Genomic DNA, 19,207 nt, shown 5'->3' on the forward strand with positions numbered 1-19,207 from the left:
CATGATACCCTCACATGATACCCTCACATGATGCCCTCACATGATACCCTCACATGATACCCTGCTATTGCCTTGCTGCAGCTGCTGTTTTTGTCACTGTATGTATATAATAACATAAATAATTCATTTTATATAAATTCTATATTAATATAAATATTTTATTGTAGTATATGTATGTTATAATATACAGCGACTTGTTTAGCTTTCGCTGTTCACTACAGTTGTCGCTCACAGACGTCCCTGTCAAGCCTCCACCTTGAAGGTAAAAACTCTTACTCTTACTTCCTCGTTACTTGCTATTTCTACGCGCGTGTTCTACGTGCAGCTCTACGCGCGTGTTCTACGTGCAGCTCTACGCGCGTGTTCTACGTGCAGCTCTACGCGCGTGTTCTGCGTGCAGCTCTACNGTCACGCCCCCGCGCATCAGTGCTGGCACAATTACGATATTTACCGTCACGCCCACGCGCATCAGTGCTGGCACAATTACGATATTTACCGTCACGCCCACACGCATCAGTGCTGGCACAATTACGATATTTACCGTCACGCCCACGCGCATCAGTGCTGGCACAATTACGATATTTACCGTCACGCCCACACGCATCAGTGCTGGCACAATTACGATATTTACCGTCACGCCCACGCGCATCAGTGCTGGCACAATTACGATATTTACCGTCACGCCCCGCGCCCCGTCCGCCTGTCATGGCGCCCAGGGGCCACCAATATTTAATACTATTATTAATAATAATTATTAATATTAATTACCAATAATTAATATTAATTAATATTTATTATATTATCACACACGCTGATTATTTCCATTCAGAGGTTATGGCTGTCATGAGTTCTTTAGTGTTTGAAACTGTAATATTTGTTCTTTTTATCTCAATTATTGATGAGCAATTGTCATTTGATGATGGCCAATAGCCAATTGCAAATGACGATGAACAAGTGCCAATTAGTCTTACCAACTGGCAATTAATGTTGTCAATTGCCAATTGATGGTGGCCAATTGCCAGTCGTGTCTGATAGTCATACGTTTGTTTTCTAATTTTTTGTTCAAAATTGATTAATCTTTCTCCAGAGCTTCATTAATGAAGTCTTGCCTCTGGTATATCATGGAGCCACGTGTTGAATTTACTTCGTATACAATACTCTTATTATCAGTAGAAATGTCTTCTATAATTAACAATTATGTACTTATATCACGCATAAATGGACGTGTTTCTAAATATTTCAATTAATGAATCATCAAACAATCATGGCCTTCAGCATCTTTTTTATTTTGCAGCGTTTTTTTACATTTATTATTAACTTGAACAGACAGCGTTTGAAGTGGCCCTTTTACTGGTGTGTCTGTCTCAACCCCGCAGGTCTGTAACAGACCCTCAGGTGCAACATGTGACGTGTGTCTGTCTCACCCCGCAGGTCTGTAACAGACCCTCAGGTGCAACATGTGACGTGTGTCTGTCTCACCCCGCAGGTCTGTAACAGACCCTCAGGTGCAGCATGTCTCTGTCTCGTCCCGCAGGTCTGTAACAGACCCTCAGGTGTAACATGTCTCTGTCTCACCCCGCAGGTCTGTAACAGACCCTCAGGTGTAACATGTCTCTGTCTCACCTCGCAGGTCTGTAACAGACCCTCAGGTGCAACATGTGACGTGTTTCTGTCTCACTCCGCAGGTCTGTAACAGACCCTCAGGTGTAACATGTCTCTGTCTCGCCCCGCAGGTCTGTAACAGATCCTCAGGTGTAACATGTCTCTGTCTCGCCCCGCAGGTCTGTAACAGACCCTCAGGTGTAACATGTCTCTGTCTCACCCCGCAGGTCTGTAACAGACCCTCAGGTGTAACATGTCTCTGTCTCNATCACCACTACTGCACCACATCACCACTACTGCACCACATCACCACTACTGCACCACATCACCACTACTGCACCACATCACCACTACTGCACCACATCACCACTACTGCACCACATCACCACTACTGCACCACATCACCACTACTGCACCACATCACCACTACTGCACCACATCACCACTACTGCACCACATCACCACTACTGCACCACATCACCACTACTGCACCACATCACCACTACTGCACCACATCACCACTACTGCACCACATCACCACTACTGCACCACATCACCACTACTGCACCACATCACCACTACTGCACCACATCACCACTACTGCACCACATCACCACTACTGCACCACATCACCACTACTGCACCACATCACCACTACTGCACCACATCACCACTACTGCACCACATCACCACTACTGCACCACATCACCACTACTGCACCACATCACCACTACTGCACCACATCTTATACTTAACATCACCACTACTGCACCACATGATATAATTAACATCTCCCACTACTGCACCACTTGCATTCAAGTGTATTTCTCGTCAGAAAAAAAACGTATAATTTATTCGTCTACGTAGTGGTTCCTATGTTCTTATTTCCAAAAAAATTCACATTCGGCGCTGTACGACATACCTTACCCACATTTTAAAATAAGCTGTACTATATAAGTACGTTGGCCCATATAATTATTATATAAATATATCAGTCAACTGTCACGACAAGCCAATTATAGACTCTTATATCATATATAAGTGTCTAGAGCGATAGCCTTGCTAGACCTACTGCACTTGCTATACCATTAGTAAATAACGAAATTGAACGAATGATGAATCATAACTATTGTCATTCAATACCTCAACTGTGTAGTAAGCTAATAACTTTTTACGTTAGTGGGACCTGTTTTATTCTTTTCTGAAGTGCTGTTGTCGAAGTTATTTTTGACGATCACGCTTTTCCTGTTGCCAGGTACTGAGCGCTCTGGACATCTTACAACCTCCTTCGCTCGACAGCTTCCAAGAGATGTATCCTTTACATGCTCCCAACTTAACCAGCTTATAATTGTTTATCATTATAAGCTATAATATTTGAGCTGGTTTTATAAACCAGCTTATGATTGTTCATCATTGTAAGCTATAATACAGTGGGGGGAAATAAATATTCGTACACTTGAAAAATCGTATTTTAATGTATGTAAGTACACAAACTTAACAGGAGAAGTGATTTATATTATGTATAGAGACGCATAGTATTCAAAAATACTATCAAAAGAAATTAAATCTCAATGCAACAAAAAACAATGCAACATGTTTACTTTTCGGATGAAAAAGTATTCGTACAAAACAATAAATCCGCATTATTTTAATTTAATACTTGGTTGAATACCCTTTATTCAGCTCAACAGATACCAGTCTATTTCTATACGTCTCGACCAATGATTTGCAGATGCTGACTGGTATTTTATACCATTCTTCTTGGCACACCACCTTAAGATTGTCAATGTTTGTTGGGGACCTTTTCTTAATTTGAATCTTCAAATACCGCCACAAATTTTCAATCGGATTTAAGTCCGGCGACTGGCTTGGCCATTCCATAACGCTGTCTCTTATACACATCTAGATGTGTATAAGAGACAGGATTTAATTTCTTTTGATAGTATTTTTGAATACTATGCGTCTCTATACATAATTTAAATCACTTTTCCTGTTAAGTTTGTGTACTTACATACATTAAAATACGATTTTTCAAGTGTACGAATATTTATTTCCCCCCACTGTATATAAGCTGGTTCTATAAACCAGCTTATATTTGTTTATCAACATATAATTTTATAACATCATTATATAGTCACTGCTTTTTGTGTAAACCGTCAGTTTATTTTACCCATTCCTTAGTGTTAAGCGTAGTTTCGTTCGCTCTGTTAATATTTCAACACTTATTTCGAATTGTGAATGCATGAAAACAGCTCATCTTTCTATCTTACGACAGCCCGTGGCTTTTGTGCCTCTAAGTCTCAAAGGACACAGACATGCATATCCTTAAGGCATGAATTCACTGTCTTACAAGCATTATCATAATCATTATTACTGTAGAGTACCTTAAGACCATCTTACAAACATCATCAGTATTATAACTGTAGAGTTCCTTGATACTATCTTACAAAAATCATCATAATCATTATTACTGTACAGTACAGTACTTTAATACTATGTGACCAATACTATAATCATTTATTATTGTAGAGTGTAGAGTTCCTTAAGACCTCCTACAGCTACGTTATGACGGAGCTCATGGAGTCTGATCTGCACAAAATCATCGTGTCGCCTCAGAATCTATCATCAGACCACATCAAGATCTTCCTCTACCAGATACTAAGAGGTCGGTACTCTAACTACCAGATATTGAGAGGTCGGTACTCTAACTACCTGATACTGAGAGGTCGGTACTCTAACTACCAGATATTGAGAGGTCGGTACTCTAACTTGAGAGTTTGGTACTCTAAGTAGCTCTCTAACTCATATAAATGCTTTTTATGCAGTCGAGCACCAAGCCGGAAGCGTTGTGTTTCGTAGGGCTAGAGTTAAATTATTATAAACGTAATGTATCTAAGTCAAGTACGTCCTGTGGCTCATTAATATATAATTATACTAACAAATTTGTATGCTTGTCATGAAGGAATAAGTGTTGTTTAATGATAGTGTGAATATAATCAGAAATGAGAATTTTAAAAGTAAGAAAACTTGAAATAAATTCACCGTATATGTTTGAAAACGTTTCGGTGACCAGCTCAATCATTAATAAAAAACACAGCGGGCCTTAGTTTTTCAAGTGTGGGTGAACTTGCGATTTAAGCAGACTAATGATATATAATTAATAATTAGGAACAAGTACATAGTGCGGTATCAAACAGTGAAAGTTGCGACATTGACGTGTGGTTTGCACGCTCCGTGTTCATTGCGTGAGTCACTGCGTGTGTGGGTGACCGAGGTCACGCATGAGTGTCAACTCATGAAATGGCATCAGGATTTACGTGTATAACACATAATTTTTACCATTGTTTTTCGTGTAAATTTTTTACTTTGGGCATTTTCTCGGATTTTTTTTCGTGTTCGTTTGCAAGGATTGTTCCCACGCACGCGACTGCGTGGCCTCCTGCTGCGTGTAATTGTTTGGTTTGTTTCTGCGTGTTATTTCGTGCGTGCGTTTCCTTAAAACTTACGAGTTTTGCTATCGTAGTGAGTCACAATGTTGACCCACGTTGCTTTGTGAGTGACATGCTTACACAGTTATTTATAATATAAGAACTCATTACCATTACACAAGTACTCATTACCATTACACAAGTACTAATTACCATGGGCCGTGTGCAGGTCTCAAGTACCTTCACTCTGCCAGGATCATCCATCGCGACATCAAGCCTGGCAACCTCCTGGTGAACTCCAACTGCATCCTCAAGGTGATTATGGTCGCTCCTGGGGGGATGGTGTCCATAACTATCATATCTAGGCCTTTTTCTGGGAACACATCAACTATTTTTCAATGCTATTCGTACCGAAATGCTTGGTGACGAGGACCTGGGTTCCTCGCCCTTAACCCTCACCCCAGACCTCGCATTCACCCCCATACTCTGCCCCCTGTAACCCTAGCCCTAACCACTCTAACCCTGACCCTTCTAACCCTATTTCCTCTAACCCTAACCCCTGTAACCCCGACTCGTGGTCCCCAGATCTGCGACTTCGGGCTGGCGCGAGTGCTTGAGGAGGAGGGTGGTCGGGAGATGACCCAGGAGCCATAACCCCTCTGACCCTTGTAACCCCGACCCCTGTAACCCCAACCCTTGTAACCCTGACCCGTGGCCCCCAGATCTGCGACTTCGGGCTGGCGCGAGTGCTGGAGGAGGAGGGAGGCCGGGAGATGACCCAGGAGGCATAACCCCTCTGACCCCTGTAACCCCGACCCCTGTAACCCCGACCCTTGTAACCCCGACCCGTGGCCCCCAGATCTGCGACTTCGGGCTGGCGCGTGTGCTGGAGGAGGAGGGAGGTCGGGAGATGACCCAGGAGGCATAACCCCTGTAACCCCGACCCCTGTAACCCCGACCCCTGTAACCCCAACCCTTGTAACCCCGACCCGTGGCCCCCAGATCTGCGACTTCGGGCTGGCGCGAGTGCTGGAGGAGGGGGGAGGCCGGGAGATGACGCAGGAGCCATAATCCCTCTGACCCCTGTAACCCTGACCCCTGTAACCCCCACCCTTGTAACCCTGACCCTTGTAACCCCGACCCGTGGCCCCCAGATCTGCGACTTCGGGCTGGCGCGGGTGCTGGAGGAGGAGGGTGGCCGGGAGATGACCCAGGAGGTGGTGACGCAGTACTACCGCGGCCCTGAGCTGCTGATGGGGGCCAAGTACTACACGCAGGCCGTCGACGTCTGGTCCGTGGGATGTATCTTCGGCGAGCTGCTGGGGCGCCGTATACTCTTCCAGGCGCCTACACCTATACAGCAGGTCTGTGTGGTCATACAGCAGGTCTGTGTGGTCATACAGCAGGTGTGTGTGTGTGGTCATACAGGTTATATATAACGTTCATCCCGTGCCACGTTATATCTCCCAATTCTTACCAAATTTTAGATGGTTAATCAATTACTCTAAATTAACCAGAGCTTTATAATTAGATCATCAATAAATTACTCTAAATCAACCAGATCTTAACAAATTATATCACCAATTAATTACTATAAATTAACTAGAACTCAATGAATTAGATCATCAATTGACTACTCTAAATTAACATAGACTACTCTAAATTAACTTGGACTACTCTAAATTAACCAGAGCTTTATAATTAGATCATCAATTAATCATTCTAAATTAACCAGATCTTCCTAATTAACCCCTCTTGTCCCCACAGCTGGACAGGATCACAGAGCTGCTGGGCACCCCAGACCCCCACGAGGCCCGTCACGGTGCAGAGGGCGCGCGTAGTCACGTGCTGCGGCGCCCCCGCAAGCCCCCCGCCATCAACTCCCTCTACGCCCTCGGCGCCAATGCCACACACGAGGCCGTACATCTCCTGCAGGCCATGCTCGCCTTTGATTATGTTAGTCGTGTTAAATATCGTTATCATTATGTTAGTAGTCATGTTAAATATCATTATCATCTTATTGCTGAACCATTTGATTATATTAGTAGTGATGTTAGTTATCATTATGTTAGTAGTGATGCCAGCTATCTTTATCATCTTGTTATTATACCATTCTCGCCGCCATGCTAGCTTTCGATTATGTTAGTAGTCATGTTATATATATTATTATCATTATGTTAGTCGTGATAGAAGCTATCATTACCATCTGATTGCTATACCATCCTCGCAGCCATGCTGGCATTTGATTATGTTAGTCATGATGGCAACTATCATCCTGCTGCTCCTTATCATCACACATCAAGTACTGCCCCTCACCCACACTCCCCTCACACGCACCCCTCATCCCCCACCCCTCACACCCATGCCCCTCTCCTACCCCTGTCTCTTATACACATCTAGATGTGTATAAGAGACAGATTGAGAGGTCGGTACGGTACTCTANTGGGGTGGTGTGAGGGTGGAGTGACGTGGGTCTGAAGGTGGGGTGAGGTAGGTGTAATGCTAGATATTTACTTCTCTCTAAGTTTATTCTTCGCGAAACTACTATTATATTTTAATATCGCATAAAACTACAGAGTAAATATTATATTTGCACGCCTAAACAAGATTATGTCCCCCAGATCCGGTCTCTGAGAGAGGTGACGTAGGTGTGACGCTAGACTTCTACTTCTCTCTAAGGGTTATCTTCCATATAACTATTATAATAGTTTAATAATACATAAAACTACTAAATAATTATTATATTTTCATGAGTAATTAGGGTTATGTCCCTTAGATCCGGTCTCTGAGCGAGGTGAAGGAGCGCATGCACAAGTTCATCAGCAAGCAGATGAGCAGAGACCGTCTGCCTGTCTGCATCAACCCTCAGTCTGCTGCATACAAGAGCTTCTCCAGGTAAACTATTCCCTTTATTCCAGGTAATGCCTTCCTGGTATCTTGCCTTCCTGCATTCCTTGCCTTCCTTGCCTTCCTGCCTTCCTGGTGTCCTGCCTTCCTGGTATCCTACCTTCCTGGCGACTCTGCTGTACTGCCTTCCTTGCCTTCCTGGTATCCTGCCTTCTTAGGGACTCTGGTGGCCAGGTAGTTATTTGGACACTGTTCTAGTGGCCGCTACTTCAGTGGCCGATTATCTATTGGCCACTCCTTCACTGGCCGCCACGTTACTGGCCTGCTCTTTTACTGGCCACTTGTATACTGACTTGCTCTTTTACTGGCCACATGTTTACTGGCCACATGTCCACTGGCCGCAACTAGTGGCCACATCCTATTTAGCCGCCAGCACACAGCTCGGTGAAGGCTTATTAACTCTTCTCTTGTTAATTTTTTAATTGCATCCTCTTAAATTATTGATTACTTAACAGCGAATGCAGTCTATTCTATTTTTGGACTCATCAATCGAAGAAATGAATGTATCATATTGCGCAAATAATTCTGAACGCCATTCGCCAATATTGAACTATTTGGTACGTTGCATCTACTTCTTTGAATGTAATGTACTGTAATGAATGTCATGTAATGGATTTATTTGGGACTTCGATGGCCATTAAAGAGCTTACTCTTGAATATCCAGTACAATTTTATGAAGACTACAGCTTGAGTTTGTACAAAAAATGTTGCTGTTGTTAATAGCGCAGGATGAAGGAGGGTAGGAAGCAGCGATGCATAAAGTCAAATTACATTGAAATACTGCAGGATTGAATTGAATCAAATTATTTGTTGATATATTGCATTAAAATAGCATTAACAGAGTTCTATTGTATACAAGTAATTGTCCATAATTAAAATTTTTTGTATGTATTAAAATAAATTTCAACGAAACATTTACGTATTAAAGTAAACTTAATGGTAAACTCACCACTAAGAGGCCATTTTGCTAGGTATTTTTGCACTCGACGTTCTGTTTGTCAAGAAAACCTCCATTTTTTACAGCTTTGCACGCTCAACATTTTGCTCTTATTAAAATCTTTATTCTATTTATGCCATCACAAGTTATTTCTCTATTATCTCTTGTATATGTTCATACAGTGGGGGGAAATAAATATTCGTACACTTGAAAAATCGTATTTTAATGTATGTAAGTACACAAACTTAACAGGAAAAGTGATTTAAATTATGTATAGAGACGCATAGTATTCAAAAATACTATCAAAAGAAATTAAATCTCAATGCAACAAAAAACAATGCAACATGTTCACTTTTCGGGTGAAAAAAGTATTCGTACAAACCAATAAATCCGCATTATTTTAATTTAATACTTGGTTGAATACCAATTTTTCAAGTGTACGAATATTTATTTCCCCCCACTGTATTAACTGCTGGCTTGGTTACAGTATTTAATTAGTTGGTGACTTTGCATACCTCTTACTGGCCTGGCACACTACAGAATACATGACATTAAAATTTGTTTTATTTCACGTGCAAAATAACTGTGTTTAAAATGTAAATGAAACGCTTGTTTATTTAAATTTCTAATGGTTTTGAAGCGAGATTTTCAGAAAGATTTTCAGATTCAGAAATGGAAAACCCGGCATTCCAATCTAATGCAAATACTTCCAATCAAATGATGTTGGTGTAGAAACGATGATGAATAAGACTTGATTTTACTGAAACAACGTTTAATCAACGTGATTTCAATGTCGTATGCTTGGTGGGAAAAAATTCAGTAATGTGCCGACTGCTTTTGGTTGTTGAACTGGTCACTCTGCTTATGGCTGGTCTCTTGGTACTGTTAATTCGACCTCTAATATCTCATTAACTATTAGCTTTGACTTGTAAAAATGAATTAGCTTCTCATTAGCTTTGACTCGTTACAATGAATTAGCTCCTCATTAGCTTTGACTCGTTACAATGAATTAGCTTCTCATTAGCTTTGACTTGTAACAATGAATTAGCTTCTCATTAGCTTTGACTTGTAAAAATGAATTAGCTTCTCATTAGCTTTGACTCATAACAATGAATTAGCTTCTCATTAGCTTTGACTCATAACAATGAATTAGCTTCTCATTAGCTTTGACTCATAACAATGAATTAGCTTCTCATTAGCTTTAACTTGTAACAATGTATTAACTTCTCATTAGCTTTGACTTCTACAAATGAATTAGCTTCTCATTAGCTTTGACTTGTAACAAATGAATTAGCTTCTCATTAGCTTTGACTTCTACAAATGAATTAGCTTCTCATTAGCTTTGACTTGTACAAATGAATTAGCTTCTCATTAGCTTTGACTTGTAAAAATTGATTAACTTTTCCTTTGCTTTGACTTACACTTGACAGCGCTTGTGAGCAGCAGGCTGAAGCTCTACAGTTCTACTCAAACCAGCCCCACTTATTGATCAATATTGCTCGTCTGTTTAAATTCTTAGTGACTAACATTGTACCATCATTGTACTCTCCCTCGGCTAACACTGTACTCTCCCTCAGCTAACACTGTACTCTCCCTCAGCTAACACTGTACTCTCCCTCAGCTAACACTGTACTCTCCCTCAGCTAACAAAAACTCTCCCTCAGCTATCATTGTACTCTCCCTCCTCCCAGTCCTCTTGTTCAACAAGATCCACAAAACATGTACAAATAAAACTATAATTTCAGTATTCTGCCATTGTACTCTGCTTCCCATATTCACGCTCTGTAATTCAACCCTGTATAATAATACAAAAATCTCCATGAATACATACTTTGTAACTTCACCCTGTATAATAATACAGAAATCCACATGTATACATGGAGCTGAACTGAGACATGACTAAGCTGCTGTGTGTAGTTCTGTTACAATGCTGCTATTTCTTACAAACTCGCTCTTTTTAACTGTGTTTTCCTGCTCTTGAAATGCATTTTTTACTATTAAAATGCATTTATTGCTATTGAAATGCATTTTTTTACTATTAAAATGCATTTTTTTACTATTGAAATGCATTTTTATACTATTGAAATGCATTTTTTTACTATTGAAATGCATTTTTTTACTATTGAAATGCTTTATCGCCTTGACGATGTTATTTGGTACATAAAAAGTTAGCTTTTTTATCAACTGAGTCTTGCTTCGCTTCCTGTGCAGCGTGTGACGGTCTGCAGTGAGTGACGCTTTCTACTGTACTTTATACCTCTACTATACCTCTACCTCTACTGTACCTGCTTATACTTCTACCTCTCTACTGTACCTCTCTACCTCTACCTCTCTGCTGTATTTGTACCTGTACCTCTACCTCTCTACTGTATTTCCTTATACCTCAACCTCTCTATCTCTCTACTCTACCTCCTTATACCTCTACCTCTCTACTATACCTCTCTACTCTACCTCTCTACTGTACCTCTCTACCTCTCTACTGTACCTCTCTACCTCTACCTCTCTACTGTACCTCTCTACTGTACCTCCTTACTCCCCCACCTCTCTATCTTATTATTCTCCTACTGCGTTTATTCCGTTAACTTCAATTATTTTATTTTCATAGCAACGACTTAATTTCTCTCTCTCACTTCGAAATTTCTCTTATCCACGTTCGTTAACTTGATTTTTTTTCAGCATTTGCCTTCCATTGCGCCTCATCGCTTTATCTATTCAGTATTGTTACGTTTCTTTCTTATGGTTTCAAAGTTTCTTCAATTCTTCTTGTTCTGTTGCTTGTAATTTTCTTATTATTATTGTTATTACGAGCATCGCGTTATTTATCTTAATTTTTTTGCTGCTATCGCACGCTGAAGGCCTGCCTTCATCAATAATTTATTTTTCAAATGTAAGACTTCTTTCATGCATGTAAGAGTTACTATGTGTACATTATTTCGATTTTTAGCGATGATACATGCATCAAAAAATTGCATCATGCAGTCGTTGTAGTTGTAGTATTTATGTTTATTTTGAAAGAAAAACCAAGTTTTCAGTTAATATAAGAAAGAAACCATTTCTCATTTGAAAAAGGCACATTAGACCTTCCGTAAGTTGCGAAACGCAGCTTGCTAGTTAGCATTAATGTGAATAAAATTGAGGATGAAAGTGAAGTTCAAGTGCCAGATGATAAATATGTGTGTGGTGATACTAGCTGATGATGATGATGATGATTGTATTAGTGATGTTAGTGGCGAAAATATTATTGATGACATGGCCTAATATTGATTTATTTATCGTGCCCCGCAACCCTCGCATCGGGCGTCCAGTGTTTGGTAACTAACGAGATATTTGGTGTTGAAATTTCCCGTAATGTTACGTTTGATGTAAGGCACATGTAACCCTGGCTGTAATGTTACGTTTGATGTAAGGCACATGTAACCCTGGCTGTAATGTTACGTTTGATGTAAGGCACATTTAACCCTGGCTGTAATGTTACGTTTGATGTAAGGCACATGTAACCCTGGCTGTAATGTTACGTTTGATGTAAGGCACATGTAACACCGGCTGTAATGTTACGTTTGATGTAAGGTACATGTAACCCTGGCTGTAATACTAGTTCACTTGGGAGATCTAGATGCACGACATGACATCTAGATCTATGTAGATGCTGGACATCACATCTAGATCTAGATGCATAACATTACATCTTTATGTATATAGATGCATGACGTTAAATCTAGATCTAGATGTATGACATGACATCTAGATCTATGTGGCTTCCGGACATCACATCTAGATGCATAACATAACATTTAGATCTATATAGATGCATGACGTTAAATCTAGATCTAGATGTATGACACGACATCTAGATCTATATAGATGCATGACATCAAATCTAGATCTAGATGCATGACATCACATCTAGATCTTCGTATATTAGGCTCATCTCTAGACGGTTAATTCAGCCGCCCTGAGCATTACCCGTGCTGCCGTCTGTGTATAGATGAATTTAAAAACCTAGCTAAATGCATTTTGTAGCAAATTTAAACACATATCTGACATATGCATTGCTGCTTATGTTGCAGCTCGTTGTTTTGTACTTGCATTAAATGTATGTTGCATGAGTATGTTAAATGTATGTTGATGTATGTTGTATATTAATGTATGTTGCTGTACGTTGTTGTTTGTTGTTGTATTTTGCTGTATGTTGTTGTACGTTGTTGTTGTGTGTTACTGTATGTTGCTGTACGTTGTTGTATGTTGTATGTTGCTGTATGTTGTTGTACGTTGTTGTATGTTACTGTATGTTGCTGTACGTTGTTGTATGTTGTTGTATGTTGTTGTATGTTGCTGTATGTTGTATTCTTCTTGGTGCTTAAATCAGCATTAACAGTACTTTAGCTAGTGATATAGCCTAGGCTAGTGCTAACTTGTAAGGCATCGCTATATATAATCGCGTTGCTGTGCTGATGCGTGTTTTTCGGTTAATAAATCATTTTTATTATGTTGGGATTCTGCTCGCCTCGCTCAGTGAATGTGAAGGTATGTATGTCTCAATTCATCAATGATGTTGTAAACGCAACGTGAATGTGTCCGTAGTCGAAACTATATTACCTACTATATGCTTCCTTCAATACATCAATTCACGAGGTCTGAATGTATTCATTGATGTGATGTTAGGATACTCACAGGAGTTGATGTATCGTTTGATGGAGTCCTGCTATTCGCTTTCGATGTTTTGTCAAGAATTGGCCTTTGATGTGCAATGCGTGTTGGAACATCGGTGGTAGAATGAGGTTAGGTTGTAGCGAGGTGAAGTTTTAATTGTAACGTTTGTACAACGTGAAAAGATCTTGTATAATGGCACACCTTGACCTTATAACGAGTTTAGGACTACGTAGTCCACGGTCAAGCTGATGCGCCGCCTTCGTCGTCCTTCCTCTATAAGTTGTCGCTAGGCAAGTCGTCTTCGGGTCCCGGATGTAACGTTGGACGTGTTCCGTATGTTTGCCCTCCTTTGGGCCAGCTCATGCAAGATACAGTTAACGTGTATGTAACTGTAACGTGTATGTAACGTAAAATGACGTTGTATAATGGTACTGTTACGTTGTTGTAACTGTAACGTGTATATAACGTAAAATGACGTTGTATGATGGTACTGTTACGTTGTTGTAACTGTAACGTGTATGTAACGTAAAATGACGTTGTATAATGGAACTGTTACGTTGTTGTAACTGTAACTTGTATATAACGTAAATGACGTTGTATAATGGAACTGTTAACGTTGTTGTAACTGTAACATGTGCTGTACCTTGTATACGACGTAACATTACGTATCGCTGTACAGTGACAGTGTAAAGTTTTCCTGTGCAAGAAATAAACTCCGTTAGGTGCAAAAACATGCAAAGTTTATAGTGAAAGTGTCCATATTTGTTGCTCGATTGTTTTCGCGTGTTATTTTCGTGTGTTTATCTGAAAAACGTACTTGGGAACGAAAAGTTGGAGTGCTAAGAAGCTGTTGCTGGAATACGATTTTTTTTCTTGTTTTCCATCGACTGTTTACGATCCTGGATAGCTTATTAGCATTACTCTTGCTGAAAAAAATTTGACCTTTGGTCCAAAAATTTGGCAATGTATTTGCCTTTGGAATTTTTTCGTCGTGAGAATGACACTTTGATGCATTACGGCTTGTCGTGAGTGGTTCGCAGAGTTACGAGAAAAATTTTCCGCACTCTAATGGCCTTGTTAACTGCCTGATCTTCCACTCGAATGGCCTCGTTAACTGCCTGATCGTCCACTCTAATGGCCTCGTTAACTGCCTGATCATCCACTCTAACGGCCTCGTTAACTGCCTGATCTTCCACTCTAATGGCCTCGTTAACTGCCTGATCGTCCACTCTAACGGCCTCATTAACTGCCTGATCTTCCACTCTAATGGCCTCGTTAACTGCCTGATCGTCCACTCTAACGGCCTCGTTAACTGCCTGATCTTCCACTCGAATGGCCTCGTTAACTGCCTGATCGTCCACTATAAAATAAGTGTGTCATGTTGTCCAAATTTTGACACGCTTTCTCATGCAAAGCACAAGCAAAGAGCGACTGTAGCGCACTAAGACACAATTTAGCCTGGTCAAACTGGGTCAAGATAACCTGGGGCCATACTTTCAAAACTCGCTAAGTGAACGTAAGTACTTACGCTCAATTTTCTTGGCTTTGATTGGGTGGATTTTGCTTGAAAGGCCATCAATGATTGGCTGATGAACTTACGATCTCTTAACTTTTTTTGAAGGTATAGGCCCTGCACCAAACCAAAAAGTGCATCGTTATTTGGACAAAGTGCCACTAATTTCTCTTAGTTACTGCATGCACCGCAATGTGATTTTGGCAGCACGAAGCCATCGCTTTAGATTTTTTTTTTTTGCCATTTTCTTGCATGCGCATCGATTTCTCTTTATAATAAAATCCATTGAATTAATCAAGTAATCATGATTATATATAACTTTGTTGTAGCCAGTAACTGCACTTCAATTGAGTTATTTGTGTACAGTTAATTTTGTACTTGTATGTACAAAAATGTACGTTGTGGACGTAATAGTGAATTTGTACCAAACAAATATTTTAAACGATATGCATATGACAGTATTAGATCGCTATTCTTCTAATTTTTTTAATGCGTGAAATAATTTTATTCATTTTATTTTTTTTTTCACTGAGGTTTCTTTTTTTATGTAATTTTCCTGTTAGTTTTTCCAGTATTAACTTTTATGTCACAAATTTACATTAAAATCTTAACTTTACTTACGATCTTCATCTGTTCCTTGATTTTTCACATCAATATCATTTCTCGTCATCACTGATAACATCAATTGTTAAGTGTGTATATAGCTGCTGTGCTTGTATTAACTGTTATAATTGTCTAAACGTTGTTAATCATAATTTCTATGATAATTTGAATAATTTATTAATGGATTTCTTTTATTTCAGCTCGACAGTCGCGCACCCCTCCGAGCTTCCCCCGTCACCCCACAACTGGGATTGACGCCAACACAAAAAATAGGAAAATTAGGCCGAAATTTTCAGCTTATTAGTTCTCTTGATCCAAAATATGGCCTCCTGATGCCTGTAGTTTAACAAACCTAATCCTCTAGCCTACAAAATACGCCAGGCTATTAGCTAACCGAGACCTATGCATAATTCGGTGGTCTACTTAGACCATTTATTTAAAAGCCTAGCAAGAGTTCAGCCCCGTAGTGCTCCGTTTGACCTAAGGCGCTTGAAGATAACGTAAGGTTCAACCGAAAGAATATCTTAAGGCAATAATAATTACTTAAATTTGCCTATAATAATAATATCTTCAATTTAATCGCACTTTAGCTACAGTTGCTTAATGTGCTGCAATGCTATGCGTGTAGAGGGGCCGTGATTTGGGCTGTAGGAACGTAATTTATAGTTTCATTCAATCGTGCATCCATTAATTTGTGCATGGAAGACGTGCAGTTAATGCGATAATTATGTTAATTACAAGAAATTAGTGATTATTCTTGATGCTCGTGTTGAAATTAATAACAATTTAGCTCATAAGATTAAGAAGTGAATGGAGAGCTTGACGCTTGCCATTCTTGTTCTTGATCAGCCTTTCGTCTGTAGCTGATATAATTTTTCAATACGGAAATTTCTTATGAAATTGTCGTTTTTTAATGTTAGACGTGTGATCCTAGATGCCAGGAATTCTTATAAAATTTTGTAATTCTCACTATTTTCAATTTTAGTTTGAAGCTGAGGTCCGCTTAGCGGCAGCTCGCTCGAACGTGGTTTTAGTTCTGGACTTAATCATTTGCGTGACTTTGATCCCCGCAATAGAATATACGAGACTCTGTCGCACTATTTGTAAATTAATACGGTTAAAGTTTAATCTTAAGTTAATCATGTTTAAGGTCCAATCTTATGTAGCCGTGCACTTTAAAAGCGTTGCAATGTAACAACGGATGCCTCAGGCCGACGCTACGCACGGTAACGTCAAGCTTACAGGTTAATACTGCCAATCAATTTTTTTAGGCACAAGTACATCGAACAAGTTTCTAGAATTAGGCTTCCTTTGTATAATTCTCTCTAATATTTTTATTGCATAATTTTTTTGCAATCATGTGACCGGATTTGGTGACAGCGTTTTTTTTCAGACCTCAACATTATTGTGGATGGGAACAAGAATTTGCATTTCTGACGCTCAAAAGTGAATGAAAATTGTTCACTGAAATATAAATCATCAATTACGATTTAAACGTCGTATTTAAATTCTAGACGTTACATTTAAAGCCCCTAAAAGGTCAATCTATCTGAGTGTAAGGGGTATTACTTTAGAGAAAGCGTGTACACATCTGCAATAAATTTAACGTCTGTAATTTGATAAGGTCATACAAAATCGTTGCAGTTAATGCGGAGATTTTCTCCGTTCTTGCAATATGTTACTTTCAAGAGTTACATGGGTTGTGCTTGAATTTACTGGCGTATTGGTACGCCTTTCATGTGTTACACTTCTTGGTAAGAAAAAATGTTAACGGGTTAAGAACATTGAAAAACTAATGCCTCTAGTAATATTAGGTACGAAGTGAACTAATCTTGTCCGCAGTAATGTGCATCATTTAGTTAAGTTTAGTTGCAACCTAACACAGATACTCGTTTTCGAATATCGACTAGTTCTTAAGATTTGATATGTAAGTATGATCAGCTAACGCGTTCACGCCAACAACTCTCTCTAAGCGCTCTCATTCATCGCAATGAATCGCTGGTGCGATTAATTTTTTCAATTTTGAGTATAAAATGCCATTTTGACACACTCGCTTGTGGTGCTAACCGGGTTTTTTTTACGTACACATTGCACTGAATTTGTAGAATTTAATTTTCGTGTTCGATTCAGCTTAGATAGTTGAGGCAGCAACTATCTAAGAAAATGTCTTTTTATTATTTTATTATTATTATTATTATTATACTTTTTTATGATTCGTCGCACCTCAAACAAAAATTTGAAACTAATTTTAATGGATTCCGATCAACTTTCAGTATTAGACATTAAGTGGTTACTTTATTCGCTAACGCTCGTTATTCATTTACACATTTCGGAAATGTTTAACTTGCTTAATGATTTACGCATAAGCCTTACTTCGATTGCCCTGTTTGACGATGGTTGTGTTTTACTGGAATTTGAATGCTGCAAATTGGTACTTATTTCATTCATATGCTTCTGGTGGCAATTAAAAATACAGTAATTGTTTGTATTCAACATTCATTTCGATACAACGCTACGATCCATTTTTTTATTTTAAGTGCATCTATGAGTTAGTCTTGAATTGCACTTATAAGATTCGAACGACGTGATTGTACTTGCTTCGCTCTATAGCCTTATTAATGGAGTTAATATTCACCTTTGTAATGCCCCTGAGATTCGTCCAGATTTTCGAATGTCAAATCAATCGCAGCAATAAAATGGCGTTTTGTTTGTATATTTCTGTAGTAATGATGCCGCTCACTCTGCTGGTGCTCACGCAGCCTGATCTCATTCCAGCATTTAGTTTAGAATTATCGTTAGTTTTTGGCGCTCTTACCGTTTTTTCTTGTGTCTGTATTTCATCCACTGTCATACAAATGACATATCGATGAGCTCATGGTGATCTCTGGATTTTAGAAGTCAATGAATCACGATGAATTTTATTGAAAATGTCCAAGTTAGCCATGACCGATTCGAAATTTGCTTTGTTTCACTGCAAAAGTATTCAATTTAGACCTGTGTACGAGAGCCATTTTTTCACAATGCTGCTTCTTCATACCAGAATTAAAATCAAATATAATTCATTGATTGGATTTACGAAGTTGTGACATTTTATTTAACAGCGTTGTAAATAACATGTGTTTAAAATGCTCAGGTAGAAAGATGAAGGTGTGACCTCTAACACCAGATGTCATAAGATAATCCAGCTCAGGTGATTGTGCAGATTAAGGACAGTCACCGTGTGTTATCTTGTTCTTGATTTTCTTTACTGCTTTAAATGTGGCTTTAGACCGCGCTCATGCCAACAGTTGCACTTACCGAGTTATTGGTTTAGCTCCTCTTAACAGTTCGTGAAGCTACGCATAGCAGCGTCGAGCTTATTTTAAGAAGCGTTTGTAAGTGATGGTTCGGACAAGTACGACAGAGAGCGATGTCTCTGTGTCGTGTTTCGATGCGGTGTCATTGAACTGATTAGTCCTCTTTTAATATCAGTATTCAGTGCTAATAGGATGCGCGAATTAGTTGTGTGGTATTACACTGTGGTGTCATCTTGCAGTGACTGCTGCTTCTTCTCATCTCAGTATTCAG

General features: G+C 39.5%; 1 protein-coding gene across 1 annotated transcript in view; it reads left to right on the forward strand.

Moving 5' to 3' along the window:
* LOC108677038 (serine/threonine-protein kinase NLK2) overlaps positions 1-18,126 on the forward strand; it is a gene marked incomplete in the record, with an annotated part of 25,116 nt that extends 6,990 nt beyond the window's left edge. Inside the window, 7 exon segments of the mRNA XM_018165188.2 lie at positions 2,858-2,913; positions 4,161-4,267; positions 5,260-5,345; positions 6,185-6,394; positions 6,798-6,986; positions 7,807-7,925; positions 15,841-18,126. Coding sequence (XP_018020677.1) covers positions 2,858-2,913; positions 4,161-4,267; positions 5,260-5,345; positions 6,185-6,394; positions 6,798-6,986; positions 7,807-7,925; positions 15,841-15,895 — 822 coding nt within the window.
* Positions 18,127-19,207: the final 1,081 nt, after the last annotated feature.

Source organism: Hyalella azteca, unplaced genomic scaffold, assembly GCF_000764305.2.
Source record: "Hyalella azteca isolate HAZT.00-mixed unplaced genomic scaffold, Hazt_2.0.2 contig7741, whole genome shotgun sequence".
Lineage (NCBI taxonomy): Eukaryota > Metazoa > Arthropoda > Malacostraca > Amphipoda > Hyalellidae > Hyalella > Hyalella azteca.